Source organism: Corvus brachyrhynchos, unplaced genomic scaffold (genome assembly GCF_000691975.1).
Source record: "Corvus brachyrhynchos isolate BGI_N302 unplaced genomic scaffold, ASM69197v1 scaffold285, whole genome shotgun sequence".
NCBI classification, from domain to species: Eukaryota; Metazoa; Chordata; class Aves; order Passeriformes; family Corvidae; genus Corvus; species Corvus brachyrhynchos.
In genome coordinates, this window is record NW_008238323.1 from 52597 (window position 1) to 66593 (window position 13997).

Genomic DNA, 13997 nt, shown 5'->3' on the forward strand with positions numbered 1-13997 from the left:
CACGGGGCGAGCGTGAGTGTGCTGGCTGGCCCCGTGTCCCCTCCCCTGGCTCCCTGCACGCGCTGCTGAGCCCGGCAGGAGCAGTAAGGCAGAGCGAGATGCAGAGCAGGGCTCAGGGCAGCTCCGGCCAATTACTGCAATCAGGGCCTTTCCCCAGATGGAGAACTTTTCAGATAATTGAGTTATTTTGTCAGCACCACAGGAGCAATTGTGCTGATGTACCAAGAAGCGCAGTGCTGCTCCTGGCACTTGCAGCACCAGGAACTGGTGCCTGCTGCAGACTGAATCACCTTGCTGAGAAAAACTCCCTGTACCTCTCTCCAGTGCTATTAAAATTAACAAGATGCTCTCGCTACATGGTAATTTCATGGTGAGTTTCCCTTCAAATACACACAATTAAGTCCCTGATGCTTTTTTCAAGGCCATGCAAGAACATGAAAAGTGTGAGTCCCTGCAAATGTGAAACACCTTGACACAGTCCTGTTTAAGCACAGAGTCCCTTCTGCTAGTGCATTTCAGCTGGCCTGAAATATGAAAAGTTATGCAATGGCATTCAGAGAATGCAAATCTCCACGAGTCCCACAGGATGAGAAAATACACATTTTACGTATCTCTTGCTGCTCTCGAGCCCTTCAGAGAACTCACCTCTCCCGCCCCAAGGAACAGCACTTTCTGGTCTGTGAGTGGTTTACCGGTGGCTTTCTGTGCTGCCAGCAGTCCTGCCAAGGCCACTGAGGCTGTCCCTGTGAAAGCAGAGCAAACCTAAGGGCAGCTGAACACATCTACCAGGCAGATGGTGGCTTTGGGCAAAGCTTCTGCACGGAGATTAAGGAACATGAACAAAGGGTATACCTTGAATATCGTCATTGAAGGTGCAGTACTTCTCCCTGTATTTCCTCAGGAACCGAAAAGCATTGTGGTTTCCAAAGTCTTCAAACTGGATCAGTGTGTTCTGGCCATACCTACAGGACATGGCAAACATTTCCATCACTGGACAGAGATAGAGACAAACAGCAAATGCTGCACGTAAATCAATTATCTTTGGAAGCAGGCTGTCCTCGGGCCCGTCAGTGCTGAACAGCTCTGTCTCCGCTCCGTGCTCATTTACAGATAACGACAAGCAGCATGTTCTAGGTCACTGAGGATGTCACTCCGGGGACAGACACACACACTCGTCTCAGCTTCCAGTCCTTTCCCTATTCCTTAAAGGACTGCGTCAAGGACAGTGTGTGTTAGGGTTGTTTCGTGCCAGCAGCTCTGTGCAGAGCACTCCGTGCCATACCTGTCTGTAATGGCTTCCATAAATTCATCTATCAGGTCATCGTAGACCTGCGAGCGATCCCTCTTTTGGTACAGCCCCATATAAAACGGATCTTTTAGGAGTGTCTGAAAGAGAATAAACCAGGAAGAGCAGCAGGATGAATCACTTCCTCAATACACGCCCTGCAGAGCTCGCAGGAGCCCATTTCACACCAGAGATACTGCATTTATACAGCCCCTGTAACAGCCTCCAGTCAATGTCAACGTTCTGTAATTTCAGCTGGCACTTGGGGCTGGTGATGGCTGCTTTTAAAATGGAACAAATCAATACTGTGAACAACAAATTGCTTTAATAAATCTAATTCCCATTTCCAGCTTCTTAAAAGTCAGGTCAAAACGGACTGCCTATCTCGCAGTGTTCCAGCATCCCAACTCCTCCCCGGCACCCTTTCACGGACAAATTAACCGGCGCTTTTAAATCCCCGTATGGTGAATTCCAAATCATTCACCCTTTGCATAAAATATTTGGGTTTATCTCAAATAAAAGTGCTCAAATAAAAATACTCCCTTGTAGTGCGGAATATTCCTTAAAAATAAAACCAACCCCTTTTTACAGGGGTAACTCAGGGCGGGCCAAGTTGAGGCAACTCACCATGTTATCGGTGCCAACGTCGATGCACACGGGCAGGCAGGCATCTGGATGGATCCCTGCGCAGGCTGTGTACAAACACAGCTTTCCCACTGGGATCCCCATCCCGTACACACCCAGGTCTCCAAGACCCAAAATCCTTTCTCCATCAGTGACAACAACAGCCTGAAGGAAAAAAAAAAAAAGAATAAAGCAGGTGAAATCATATCCGATCACTGGAATTTATGAAGATTAAATCAATACCAGTTGTGGTTTTTCTCAGACAGAAATTGAGGTATGTTTGCACAATCAAAGAAAGCACAGATTACAAGGAATACTTTCCTCAGCGCATAAACCTCATATTTAGGATAAAACACTGATCATCAAGATATGCATTACCTTAATTAGCTGCATTTTTGCCACCGTCACTAAAGAGCCAAGGATGCATTACTTAATATTTATGTTTCCATCAAATATGAATAAATCTTAAAAAGCTCAGCTGAGAGGAAGCAACAACTAGAAACTAAATCACACAGGGGCAGTACCTTAACGTCGTTCTCTGGCCAGTTGTTCACGATTGACCTTATGTGGCCTCTGTCTGAGATAGAAATAAATAATCCTCTGGAAGAAAAGAAAGGACGCAAACCAGAAAGATTTAATGGGTGACAATTAGACATTTCACCTGGCTTTGTAAAACTAAATGTCAAACAGGGCAATTTAAAATGCAAAGTGTTACAACCACTGACACAAACCACTCAAAGGACAGTATCTAATAAAAAAGCATACTTGGATACTTTGAAAACCTGAAGTAAGAGTACTTTTCATTATTCTACCTGCACTACTGTTAGTACTCCTGTAGTGTTTCCATCAGCGTGACAGGACCCTTCTGCTCCCCTGTAAGGATATGAGAAGGGAACGTGATCCTAAAAACTTGGCTTTAGCTGGTTCATGGAAAGCAAGGAAGTTCTGAGTTCCATCCTCAGTTCCAGTCCATGCTGCTCTTTCTTGTACAGACAAGAAATGCTCCTGCAAGGCTGAGGATGGTTTTCAAACCGATCTATAACACACACAAGGATGTGGAAGGGGAAGGAAGCATGTGAGAACTAAGAGTACATTTTTTACGTGGCCCCAGATCAGGAGAAAAACCGTGAGTTTCTCACTGTCTTTACCCCAGCAGCCACATCCTCATGGCGGTGAAGGAGCAGCCCTTCCTCCACAGAGCCTGAAGCCCTCAAGCCAAACGGCTCTAGGAACATTCTGAATGGCAGTGAGAACCTCATGGAAATGAGCTGGAATGACTGCCAGTCTGAACTGGTTTCCCAGCACAGAGCAGCTAACGCGAACAGTTGTTTTGCAGTCACTGCTGACCCCAAACCAGATCCCAGCCAAGCATGTTTACCGTGCCAGAGTAACCAAAAGCTGGCTGCTGGCAGCACAGCTGTAACGTGGGGAACATCTGCACCAGCAGGACCTGCTGAGCTCCCACCCCTCCTCACACCCCGCTGCCCTCTGCTCCTGCACCCCACATCAGGCTGTGCCCTCTGCAGAGCACCCTGAGAACCTCCCCAGCACTGCAGAGCCTCTCCCCACCCGCTCCCCAGCAGGAGCACGGTCACGGCTCAGCCTGAGCTGCCACAGCACCTCTGCTGCAGGGGGGGCAGGCACTGCTGGGCAGGGAGCTCCGGAACCCCCCCCGAGCCACCCCTCTCCTACAGGGACTGACCCTGGGGCACAGACCTCAGGAACCTACCCTGAGCCACCCCTCTCCTACAGGGACTGACCCTGGGGCACAGACCTCAGGAACCTACCCTGAGCCACCCCTCTCCTACAGGGACTGACCCTGGGGCACAGACCTCAGGAACCTACCCTGAGCCACCCCTCTCCTACAGGGACTGACCCTGGGGCACAGACCTCAGGAACCTACCCTGAGCCACCCCTCTCCTACAGGGACTGACCCTGGGGCACAGACCTCAGGAACCTACCCTGAGCCACCCCTCTCCTACAGGGACTGACCCTGGGGCACAGACCTCAGGAACCTACCCTGAGCCACCCCTCTCCTACAGGGACTGACCCTGGGGCACAGACCTCAGGAACCTACCCTGAGCCACCCCTCTCCTACAGGGACTGACCCTGGGGCACAGACCTCAGGAACCTACCCTGAGCCACCCCTCTCCTACAGGGACTGACCCTGGGGCACAGACCTCAGGAACCTACCCTGAGCCACCCCTCTCCTACAGGGACTGACCCTGGGGCACAGACCTCAGGAACCTACCCTGAGCCACCCCTCTCCTACAGGGACTGACCCTGGGGCACAGACCTCAGGAACCTACCCTGAGCCACCCCTCTCCTACAGGGACTGACCCTGGGGCACAGACCTCAGGAACCTACCCTGAGCCACCCCTCTCCTACAGGGACTGACCCTGGGGCACAGACCTCAGGAACCTACCCTGAGCCACCCCTCTCCTACAGGGACTGACCCTGGGGCACAGACCTCAGGAACCCACCCTGAGCCACCCCTCTCCTACAGGGACTGACCCCAGGGCACAGACCTCAGGAACCCTCCCCGAGCCACCCCTCTCCTACAGGGACTGAGACAGGATGATGTCCAGAAATCCCTTTCAATCCACACTCCCTTCCAAATGCTCTGTCCTGACACAGATCCTCAGACCCACAGAGGGGACTCTGAGAGTTGGGGAAATCCCCCCTGGAATTAGAGAGCTGTATGGTGTCTAGGAAGAGCTGGGAATGGGGTTGAAGCCCTGCACTTGGGGTATTTACGTGACACATCACCATGTCTGCTTTCAAGTGTTTTGTTTCTCAATATAAACTGTGCCTTGAGATATATTTTAACCAACTTTTTCCGCCCTGAATTGGCACAAGCCTTGTGTAGCTGAATCCAAAGGAAGATGAAATGAACCATTTCCAAACCTCGGGCAAGAATGCAGAGTGACAATGGCAAGAATGACAACAAAAGCAGCAGCTGTGTGTATTTGCTGTCCTTACTTTGGTCTCCTGAAGATGTGTCCGTACTGGGAGCAGGCAAGGCCCACTGTGGGAGTGTACACAATCGGCATTAACTGCTCAATGTCGTCCTGCAGCACCCTGTAGAACAATTTCTCATTTCTCTCCTGGATCCCCATTATGTAGATATACCTGTAATTAATCCAAACGAGGAAAAACACCTCTTACTCTCTCCCATTTCTGCTTATTTAAAGCAATGTGAAAACAGGGAAAGCAAAAAAACCCACGCTTCATATTATTTCCCCATGCAATTCCCACTCCCCCTCAAGTCAGGCTTCGAGCACTAAACAGAAGTTGGGGAAAAGAGAGAGCAGCAGAAGTAAAAAGGTGAAATAGAAGTACTGGATGTGACACACCGTGCATGCTAACAAGGCAATGCACACAATGGGATTAAAGACAACCCATGGATTTACTGCAGGATGCAGCTGGGAGTCTCGTTACTGTTACCAACAAAATTATCAGTGGAAGGATTTTTCATCCAAAAATGCAAGTGTCTGGTGAATCCCAACACCGACACACACGTAAAACAAACTGAGCCCTAACAGAAAGTCCATTTTGAAGGACTTATGTGGGCATGTGGATTAAATCCGAATTTTTGCATATTTACCCACCAATTTAGTGTGTCCCAGACCATATTCAGGGCTGCTGACCCAACAACATAAAGATAATGAATGAGCAATTTGCCTCAGGCTACAGCAACGGGGCACTTGGCCAATACAGATGACATGACTGCTTGGGACCAGCAAGTGACATGATGTGGATTTAAGAGCCATCTTTCAGTTCTGATGAGAACAAAAGAGCTTTGATGTGGTCCAGTGAGCCCCAAACCGTCCCAGTTCTCCTCTTGCCTGCAGGAGACTGAGCATTTTTTCAGGCAGAGATACATAAAGATTATGTGAAAACAGTAACGGGATGCTAAAAACACGGCACTCTAAAAATAACACACAGCAAAACTCTCTGCAGCTCACCAAACCGGTGGGTTAAATAATAAAAGACATAAAAAAAATACACATTGTGAGACTTAAAATTCCACTCTCGTAGTTCCTTTTTAGCAGTAACTACCGCATATGTTAAACACTGTTTTTGGTATCTCAAAGGCTCAATTTACCTTCATTATCACACATTTTTATAGAACGGGATGAATGCCACCTCCTGTGCTCTAACAACCTGCCACTCCATCTCACAGATTACAGAAATATGTATTACAGGTTACAGACAGCTTTGCAGCTTTGGTACTAACTTTCACACATTCTCTTTTGCTGCTTTATGACCGTGGAATATTAAAAAAAAAAAAAAAAAAAAAAAAAGCTTCCCAACCTCACCTAACCACACGATGAAAGCAGTTTCCTGTGCCAAAGTGAAAATAACACCCAAGAACTGAAAAACCCCAGCAGAAGTGCTAGAAACTTTGGTTATCCCCACGGAGTATGTTCACGTTTCCATTTTATTTCCATCCCCAATATTCCCTCTCACTTCCACGACAGGACACGGCTGGAGCAGTGCTTACTTTTCCAAGGGGTCAGTCATTTTTGCCAGATTCTTGTGGAAGCGCAAGGCTTGGATGTCTTGCGTCTCTATCTTAGGAGGCAGGAGTCCTTGCAGCCCAAGCATTTGTCGCTCATGCAATGTAAAGGCCATGCCCTGAAAACGAGAGGTGAGCAGCAATGATCATCAGCTCTTGCCCCAGCATTTCTGGGAACCGTGTTTCACTGCACCCTCTCCCCGTGCCAGGTGCCGCAGCAGGCAGGCTTGGATGTGCTCGCCTCTCCTGGGGTTTTCCTCATGGTTTGTGGGTATTCCTTTTGACCACAGCCTGCCCACATTCCTGAGATGCCGTGACCTTTGCCAGGTTTCATCTTCCTCTGTAAAACTGGAGAATAACTCTGCAAACAGATTAAAAGTGAAACGACAGCTGCTTTTCCAGTTGTTTCACGTGGGCCACCCGCTCTGGTCCCTGCAGTCACAGACAGCAACGTTCAGTCCACAGATTTTAATCGGATTTGCTCCATTTGCTGCTTTTTCCTACACACTCTCGGTAGTACAGCCTGATGCCCAAGGTACTGAATTGCCCTAACTCTTCTATTAAGATCACAGTTCAACCCAAATACTTCATTTTCACTCAGGAAGAGATCTAATCTTTTTGCCTACTACCAAAAAGCCTCATTTGTAGCAAATTAGAAGAGTTAAACTGCAAAGACTTCCCATTCTTCTCCATCTGGGAAACGGAGAGTGGACAGAGGGTGCACCAAGAGTTAAAATTTATTGTCATTTACACACTGATTTGAATGATTTAACGATAACATCCAGCAGGAGTGGTTTTGTACACAAAGCAGCTGCTGTGAGGTACGTGCTGGGGGAGCCTGGCATGCTCCTCCACGGAGCACTGACCTCCTGGTGTAATTCTGCAAAACATTCCCTGGTCCAAGGACGGGTTCACAGCCAGCCTGCCCCAAACCCTGACCCCACATCCGACAGCAACTGACACGGCTTTCAGCTTGCCACTTCCAGAACAGCCGCCGCGAACTTCCCTTACGCCAGGCCACCCAAGGGGGCCGGCTCAGCGCGTGACTAAATCAGCGTTTGTCACCACAGGAGCTGAAATCCCTTTTCTGTGCCAAGGCTGAGCACCAGTCTGTGAGGAAAAGGGGAATCCGACAGGGAAAGCTCTGGTGGTCGCAGGGCTCTGGAGGAGGCGCAGACACGGAACAACAGCTCTGCTCACAAGCACTGCCTTTGTTTAGGCAGATCGACTCAAAAACAAGAGCACAGCTTCTCAACTTTCAGATTGTTACTGCCAAGTTAGAAGAAAAAAGATTTAAGAAAGCTTTCTAAGGTTTGCGTTCTGCCTTGTAATCACACTCCAAATTCCTCCTGCCATCAGAAATGGTCAGAGAATCAGAACACCCTGACCACAAGGGTCACCGAGGTCCAGATCCTGAAGTTACAAGAAAAAAGAATCAGTACTTTTCCCCTTGAAAACAAGACATCAATTTGGATTAGAATACAAGTATTTTCACCTCTGCTTATGTGAGAACGGACTTTTCACAGGTATTTGTAGAAAGCAGAGCCATTAACAAAAATCTCTAACTTAAGAATCTACTTCTAATGTAATTCATCAGACTTGAATGGTTTCTAAACAATACTCCTTAGAGAAAAAATCCCATCATTAAAATAATTACTATTATTTTCTCTTTCCTTATTTAAATTATATTTAATATCAGTTTTTTTGATTACACTGACTTAAGCAGTCCACCTGCTCTTCTGTACTGATTCTACACTCTGCTCTACAGTAATAAAATACTTGAAGAGTTAGAAGGCAAGAAAAAAACCAAACAAACCCAAAAAACTTCAGTGTTTTTCCTTCTTGCAGAAAAGTCCAAGTACTTAACCCCAAAATAAATTTGCTTTTCTCTGTATTTATTTTCATGTCTGCCAACTTTCCACATGGTAGATTTCACTCTAAATACTGATTTCAGTTTAACCTTTTACTACTAGGGTAGTAAAGTTTTCCTACAAGTAGTCATGAGTCTTTTGCAAACCACAGTTTTCTTTCCCAATCTAATTGTTATTCTCCACTACTCTTCCAACACTAAATACAAATAAATTTCGGATGACAGTTCATTCTTGAAGTTTTTAACCTTGCTGCTGGATTTTAGGGGTTGATTTTTTCTTTTTCTTGTGGTGTGTAGAAGTCAATTTAGCCACTTCAGCGGTATTTTTTCCAAAAAACTGATCTGAGTAATCCAACATTTCCACGAGGAACACAACCACGTAAACAGCATTGACACGAGAGAAAAACCCACAAAACCACACTCCGGACGATGGAGGTTTTTTGTATATTGCAAAGGAGCTACTTTAGCTCCACTTGGCACAATTCACAAGAAATACGAATTCTCTGTGGGATTCCACACAAACTCCTCTCCACTCCCTCCCCGTCCCGCCCGCAGCTCGTGCCTTTTGGGAACAGCCTTTTCCCAACACAAGCGGTGCCTGCAGCGCAAGGGACTCAGGCCACAAGGCCGAGTGCAGCTGGTGAACACTTGCAGTAGGTTGGCTGTCACTTTAGGCACCACGGCAACAAAAACAAACACGATGCCAAAATATTTGTAGCGTTCAGAGGAAGAAGAAGAAGAAAAAAAGAAGTTTAGTCTCCGGTCAGCAAGGCCACTAAAGTTTACAGCCTGTGGAAGGCCAGAGTCCCTTCAGGGGTGCCACACTGGCTACACTGACATTTTAGTGCAAACCAAGTGAAATACCTCACTGGCTAAACCTACATCCTCCCCTCCAGAAGGTCTCAAAGCCCATAAAAACAAAGACTACCAATTTTCAAATTTCTACTGTGAGCATGGCGCTGGAACGTGGCTTTTCCCGATCTCCCTGTACCGTGAGACCTGTGCCCTTAAACCACCTGGGCCCCTAATAATGCCCATGAGCCCTGAGCTTAGTTCCAAGCAGAACAGAGACCCATCTTTGTTCAGTTTATTCACACTCCTTCCCATCTGTAGGCAACCTGGGGTTTCAATGTCTCTGCAGTTACAATAACATCAAACACGGTGAATTTTTAAGTGACACTAAGTACTTTTTCAGCTGCCGATTTACATGACAATTACATCTTACCGCATTAAAAGATGCTTTGATTTCTGCCTAGGCCTAACTCAGGAACCAGAATGACATCAGCCTTCACACAGAAATTCAGTCCTTGTTCCAACTGGAACAGAACAAGTTTAGTCCAGAGCAGTGTGATAAAAACCTGAGTCCTTCTAACACTGGCTGTATTCCAGTTCATTACTGTTATCCTTGACCATGAGCTTGGTTTGGATTTGGGATTTAGATCTGGATTTGGGATTGCCCACCCAGTATCTCCCAGGATGGAGGCTGCCCCTGAGCTGGTGTGCCTGGGAGCTGCAGTATCACACACTCACCGCCCTTCCCAGAGCCAGCCCCGGTACATCAGGAGGCACTCAGCCCACGCAGCCCAGGACTGATGTTCTCAAAGGCACTTAAGGGCCAATTCCCTCTAGTTTTCCCTGGGATTAAGTGCTTAAGCACTGTAACAGTCTGGGTTTAAGCAGCAGCCATCACTTTTTGGTTTCCCTTGACCCTGCAGGCTGGGTGTCCTTTCCCCGAGTGTTGTGTGCTGACTTTCACTCAGATTAGTTTCCTTAATCCTCTTCGCAGCTCAGAACAAACAGGTGTCTCTCCAAGCCAGCCCAGAACAAAGCAGGGAGCACATCCAGGAGGCAGCTCAGCACACTTCAAAGCCCACAGATGGATTAATTAACACACACGGACAAACTCACCGCGACAAAACCAACGTTCTGCTGGGAGGGGGAATAAAAAATGCAAGTAAAGTGACATGTTGACAGTATTTTAGTGAAGACAAGCTCACCTTGAACCACATGAACTTTAACCCACAAACTCTCTGGCACTGGGACCCTGCAGCAACTGGCTTCCATCCCACAAAGCCAGTGCTGCTATAAATACCAGCATATACAAATTCTAGCTGCCTGCTTTGCTTGGAGGGGCCTGAATCCTGCAAGCAGGATTTTTATAGCAGCACTAAGTAATTCTGAGAGGTTTCCAAGTAGGTAGTGGTGATAAGTTTTCCCCGCCTGCAAAGTCTTGCAGCCATATATATGAGGGTATACTTTTAACTGACCCATAAATGCTCTCAGGTACAGCAAAAACCCCATTTGGGGCTCCTGACAAAGATGTTTATATCCAAACATGCCACTGTGTGGGAAACGAGTTACTCTGCTTCACGAAAGATTTAAAAATGGTTTCCATGTAACTCCTAATGATTGCTGGAACAGATTCAGCAGTGTAGCACGGCCTTTGAAGCAGCACCATAAACATCTTGAAAATAAATCAGATTTCATGTTGGACTGTGGGCTGCTTCTCTTGACTTTGCTCCCTCAGGCTAAACACGAAGTTCACTACTGCACAAGATACCTCCACTGCAAATTAATGAAGTTCATTCATAAGAATCAAAGGTGTCTTTGCTATCTCTACCAGAGATTAAAAGTTTATGGGAACAGGGTCAGAATATGAAAATTGCTTCTGATTTCTTTCCCCCTTCATCTTTAAATCCAGTTTTCTACCTTTACTCTCCCAGAAGCAGCACAACCTATACCCTGTCAGGAGTGGCTGACACAGCACAGCAATGCCCTCCCTGCTGCACTGTGACACAACCCGGATCTCCATCAGCTTCAAACCCTTTGAACACCTCCACCTCTCTGCAGGCAAAGATGCCAGCAGCTCCTGGAGCCCCTCTGCAAGGGTGGAACCAGTTGTGAATAGCTCTGGCTGGTGAACCACGCTTAGCCAGCCCACAACTGTCTCCTTTGCTAACAATGTGGATGCAGCTGAAAGCATTCATTCCCCTGCTGAAACAGGAGAAGCCAGGAGCAGAAAGCCTTCACTCACTGCTGAGGAAGTGACCCAGCCTCTCCCGGGTACGTTTTCCACGGTTATGGAAGAGCTGTGCACTGCAAATCATGGGCATGATGATTGAAATGGCATCCCTGAGCACCCCGGGGACATCTCATCAAACTGCTGTTTTTCCAGCTGAGCAGACGTGGCTGCTCTTGCTCTCCTTCAGGGGCATTAATCCTACAATAAGAAACCCAAGGCAGCGCCCCTCCTCCCCCCACCCCAGCAGCCCACAGGGCCTGAGCAGAACACCTGATCTGAGGGAAATGAGGTTTGATACCCTCCCACCACCTTCGGCACCTGGTTACAGATTAAACAGTTCCAGCTTTGCAATTTAATTCCTTCTGAAAGCACGCAGATCTCGGGGAAGCTGATAAAACCTGCAGGTGCGCGGCCGTGCAAGCTCCATCCGAGAACCGCTCCCGTCTCCAAACCAGCCGGGCAGGACACACAACTGCGGTGGGCAGGGGGTGTGTGTGAGCACAGTCTCTGTCCATTTCCTGCCTTCCAGGACCTTTCCTCCTGACTGATCAGAACATGCTAGCGATGCTTCAAGCTCTGCATTTCTTAGCAACGAGACAGTCACCACGTGCATGCCATCTCCACATCCTGTTTATCCTGCTTTCCCCAGGAAGGCACACGGGCCCTGCGTATTTCACGCCCTGGCTGCTCAACCCAGCTGGCTCAGTCTAAATCTAAAACGCATTAAAATAAAGGAGATGTGTCAAAACCAGCATGGTGAGAAAGGGCAGTGGAAGGAAGCATCTGCTTTTACATCTCCAAGCTCATACAATCCTTTCTTTACATTCTCTTGTCCTATCCCTTTTATTTTGTCCAAATAGGTTTGACTCTGGTTGGTTTTTTTTCCGTTTATTTTTTATTCTCAATTGGAAACGTACTGTTAGGGTACTTCCCAAAAGCCGGTGAGACCATGTACAAGTTTGTTAAGAAAACTTTCTCCTTACACAAAGGCAAATTTATCACCATTTCTGGAAGTATTCAGTAAGCCACGGATGAAAATAAATTGGGCTGAAAGAGCTGGGAATGAACACAGATGACACTGTGAGCAAAATACAACATGTGAGAAGATGACCACCCCTATGAAAGGTAAGACACTGGGAAAGGACCTCAGGATCAGTCTGGGATTAACCCGCCACCAGTGAAGGCTTCTTTAACATTTACCATGTATTTCCATGCACACGTGCCCAGGCACACACAAATGCACAAACATGTGCAGGCATAACTCCTAAAGACACCTGCTGAAGCCGGAAATTTGAGAGGCACTGTCACTGCAGGGGGAGTTTTTGCACATCAGGAGGAATTTCCCCAAGGAAAGGGTGGTCAGGCATTGGAACTGCCCAGGGAGGTGTTGGACCCCCATCCCGGGAGGTGTCCAGGGAAGGCCTGGATGTGGCACTCAGTGCTCTGGGCTGGGGATGAGGTGGGGATCAGGTGACAGGCTGGACTCCATGGTCCAGGAGGGCTTCTCCAACCTCAGGGATTCTGGGATTCTGTGATAACCCGACAATCCCGAGGAACAGAGGCACAGGAAAGGGAGCAATGGAATCCACAGTACAAAATACAGTCACACACTTCTTCACAAGAAGAATTGATGCCACAACCAAAATCACCAACTAAAATACAGGAAGTGTCACCAATTATTCGGAGTCACAAATTTTCTGCGAGCCACAGAAAGCAAACACGCAGATAACATAACAGGTCATGTATTTCCAGTGGAGATAAGGACACTCTGATGGCACTCCACGTGGCAGAACAGACATCACCAAGTCAGGGATCCTGTCCTCATGCACCACCTGCTCTGTGCTGGAAGAACAAACCCTGGCCCATCTGAAGCACTACACAATATCAGTAACAATTTAATTGCCAGTACTAAACCAGTGAGATTGCCCTAACAGTGCTCTAAGCACCCAGCAAGCTTAAAATGCTGCCTTGGCACAGCAGGGATCTCCAGCAGAATAGAATGTCCTGAAGCCAATTAGCTGCAATTTGAACCCTTGTCAGGGAGCAGAAATCAAACATCACAGAAGACTCTAAGCAGATGAGGATGCCAGCAACAATTACCGTACTCTGCAACTGTTTGGCTCCAGCACTGAGGGCATGGCTGAGACAGCTCACGGCCTCTATGAACACTTGAAATGTGGCCCTCAAACACAAAACCTCAAACCAGCTGCTGGAGGTGGGGAGTCCACCTGCAAGAGACAGGCTAAGGGTGGGCAAGAAAAGGAAAAAATTGTAAGGGAAAAACCTACTCCAGTGGCAAAGAGCAGCAGCTGAGTTTGCACAAGGGTGAGGGTTGGTGTCTGCCCCTGATGCTGACCTTCTGCAGCTCTTGTTTTAGGGGCACGTGTACTGGGGAGACCAAATGTTCTGCAGAGTTGATAGAGGACTGTAAAAATTAAGTGTAATCAAGTAAAACACGATAATCTCAGCAAGCTGCCAGCAAGAGATAACACTTTATCTGTGCCTGTACATAGATAATATATATATACATGCACGTGAGGCACTGTGGGCAAGGGAAGCACAAGGGGTAAAGTACTTGGTGTGCTTAATAAATCATTTATTTCTCTGCTGAATATCCAAAATGCACTTCCATACAGATACTGTGTCCAGCACCAAGCAGTATCACTCAGTGAGC

The 13997-nt window shown here is 47.5% G+C and overlaps 1 protein-coding gene across 1 annotated transcript in view; it reads right to left on the reverse strand.

Moving 5' to 3' along the window:
- ME2 (malic enzyme 2) overlaps window positions 1-13997 on the reverse strand; it is a 22944-nt gene that overhangs the window by 7395 nt on the left and 1552 nt on the right. Inside the window, exons 2-8 of the mRNA XM_017734315.1 lie at window positions 6417-6550; window positions 4892-5041; window positions 2434-2509; window positions 1913-2074; window positions 1283-1386; window positions 853-962; window positions 646-743 (exon numbers count right to left, since the gene is read on the reverse strand). Coding sequence (XP_017589804.1) covers window positions 646-743; window positions 853-962; window positions 1283-1386; window positions 1913-2074; window positions 2434-2509; window positions 4892-5041; window positions 6417-6550 — 834 coding nt within the window. The remainder of the gene's footprint in view (window positions 1-645; window positions 744-852; window positions 963-1282; window positions 1387-1912; window positions 2075-2433; window positions 2510-4891; window positions 5042-6416; window positions 6551-13997) is intronic.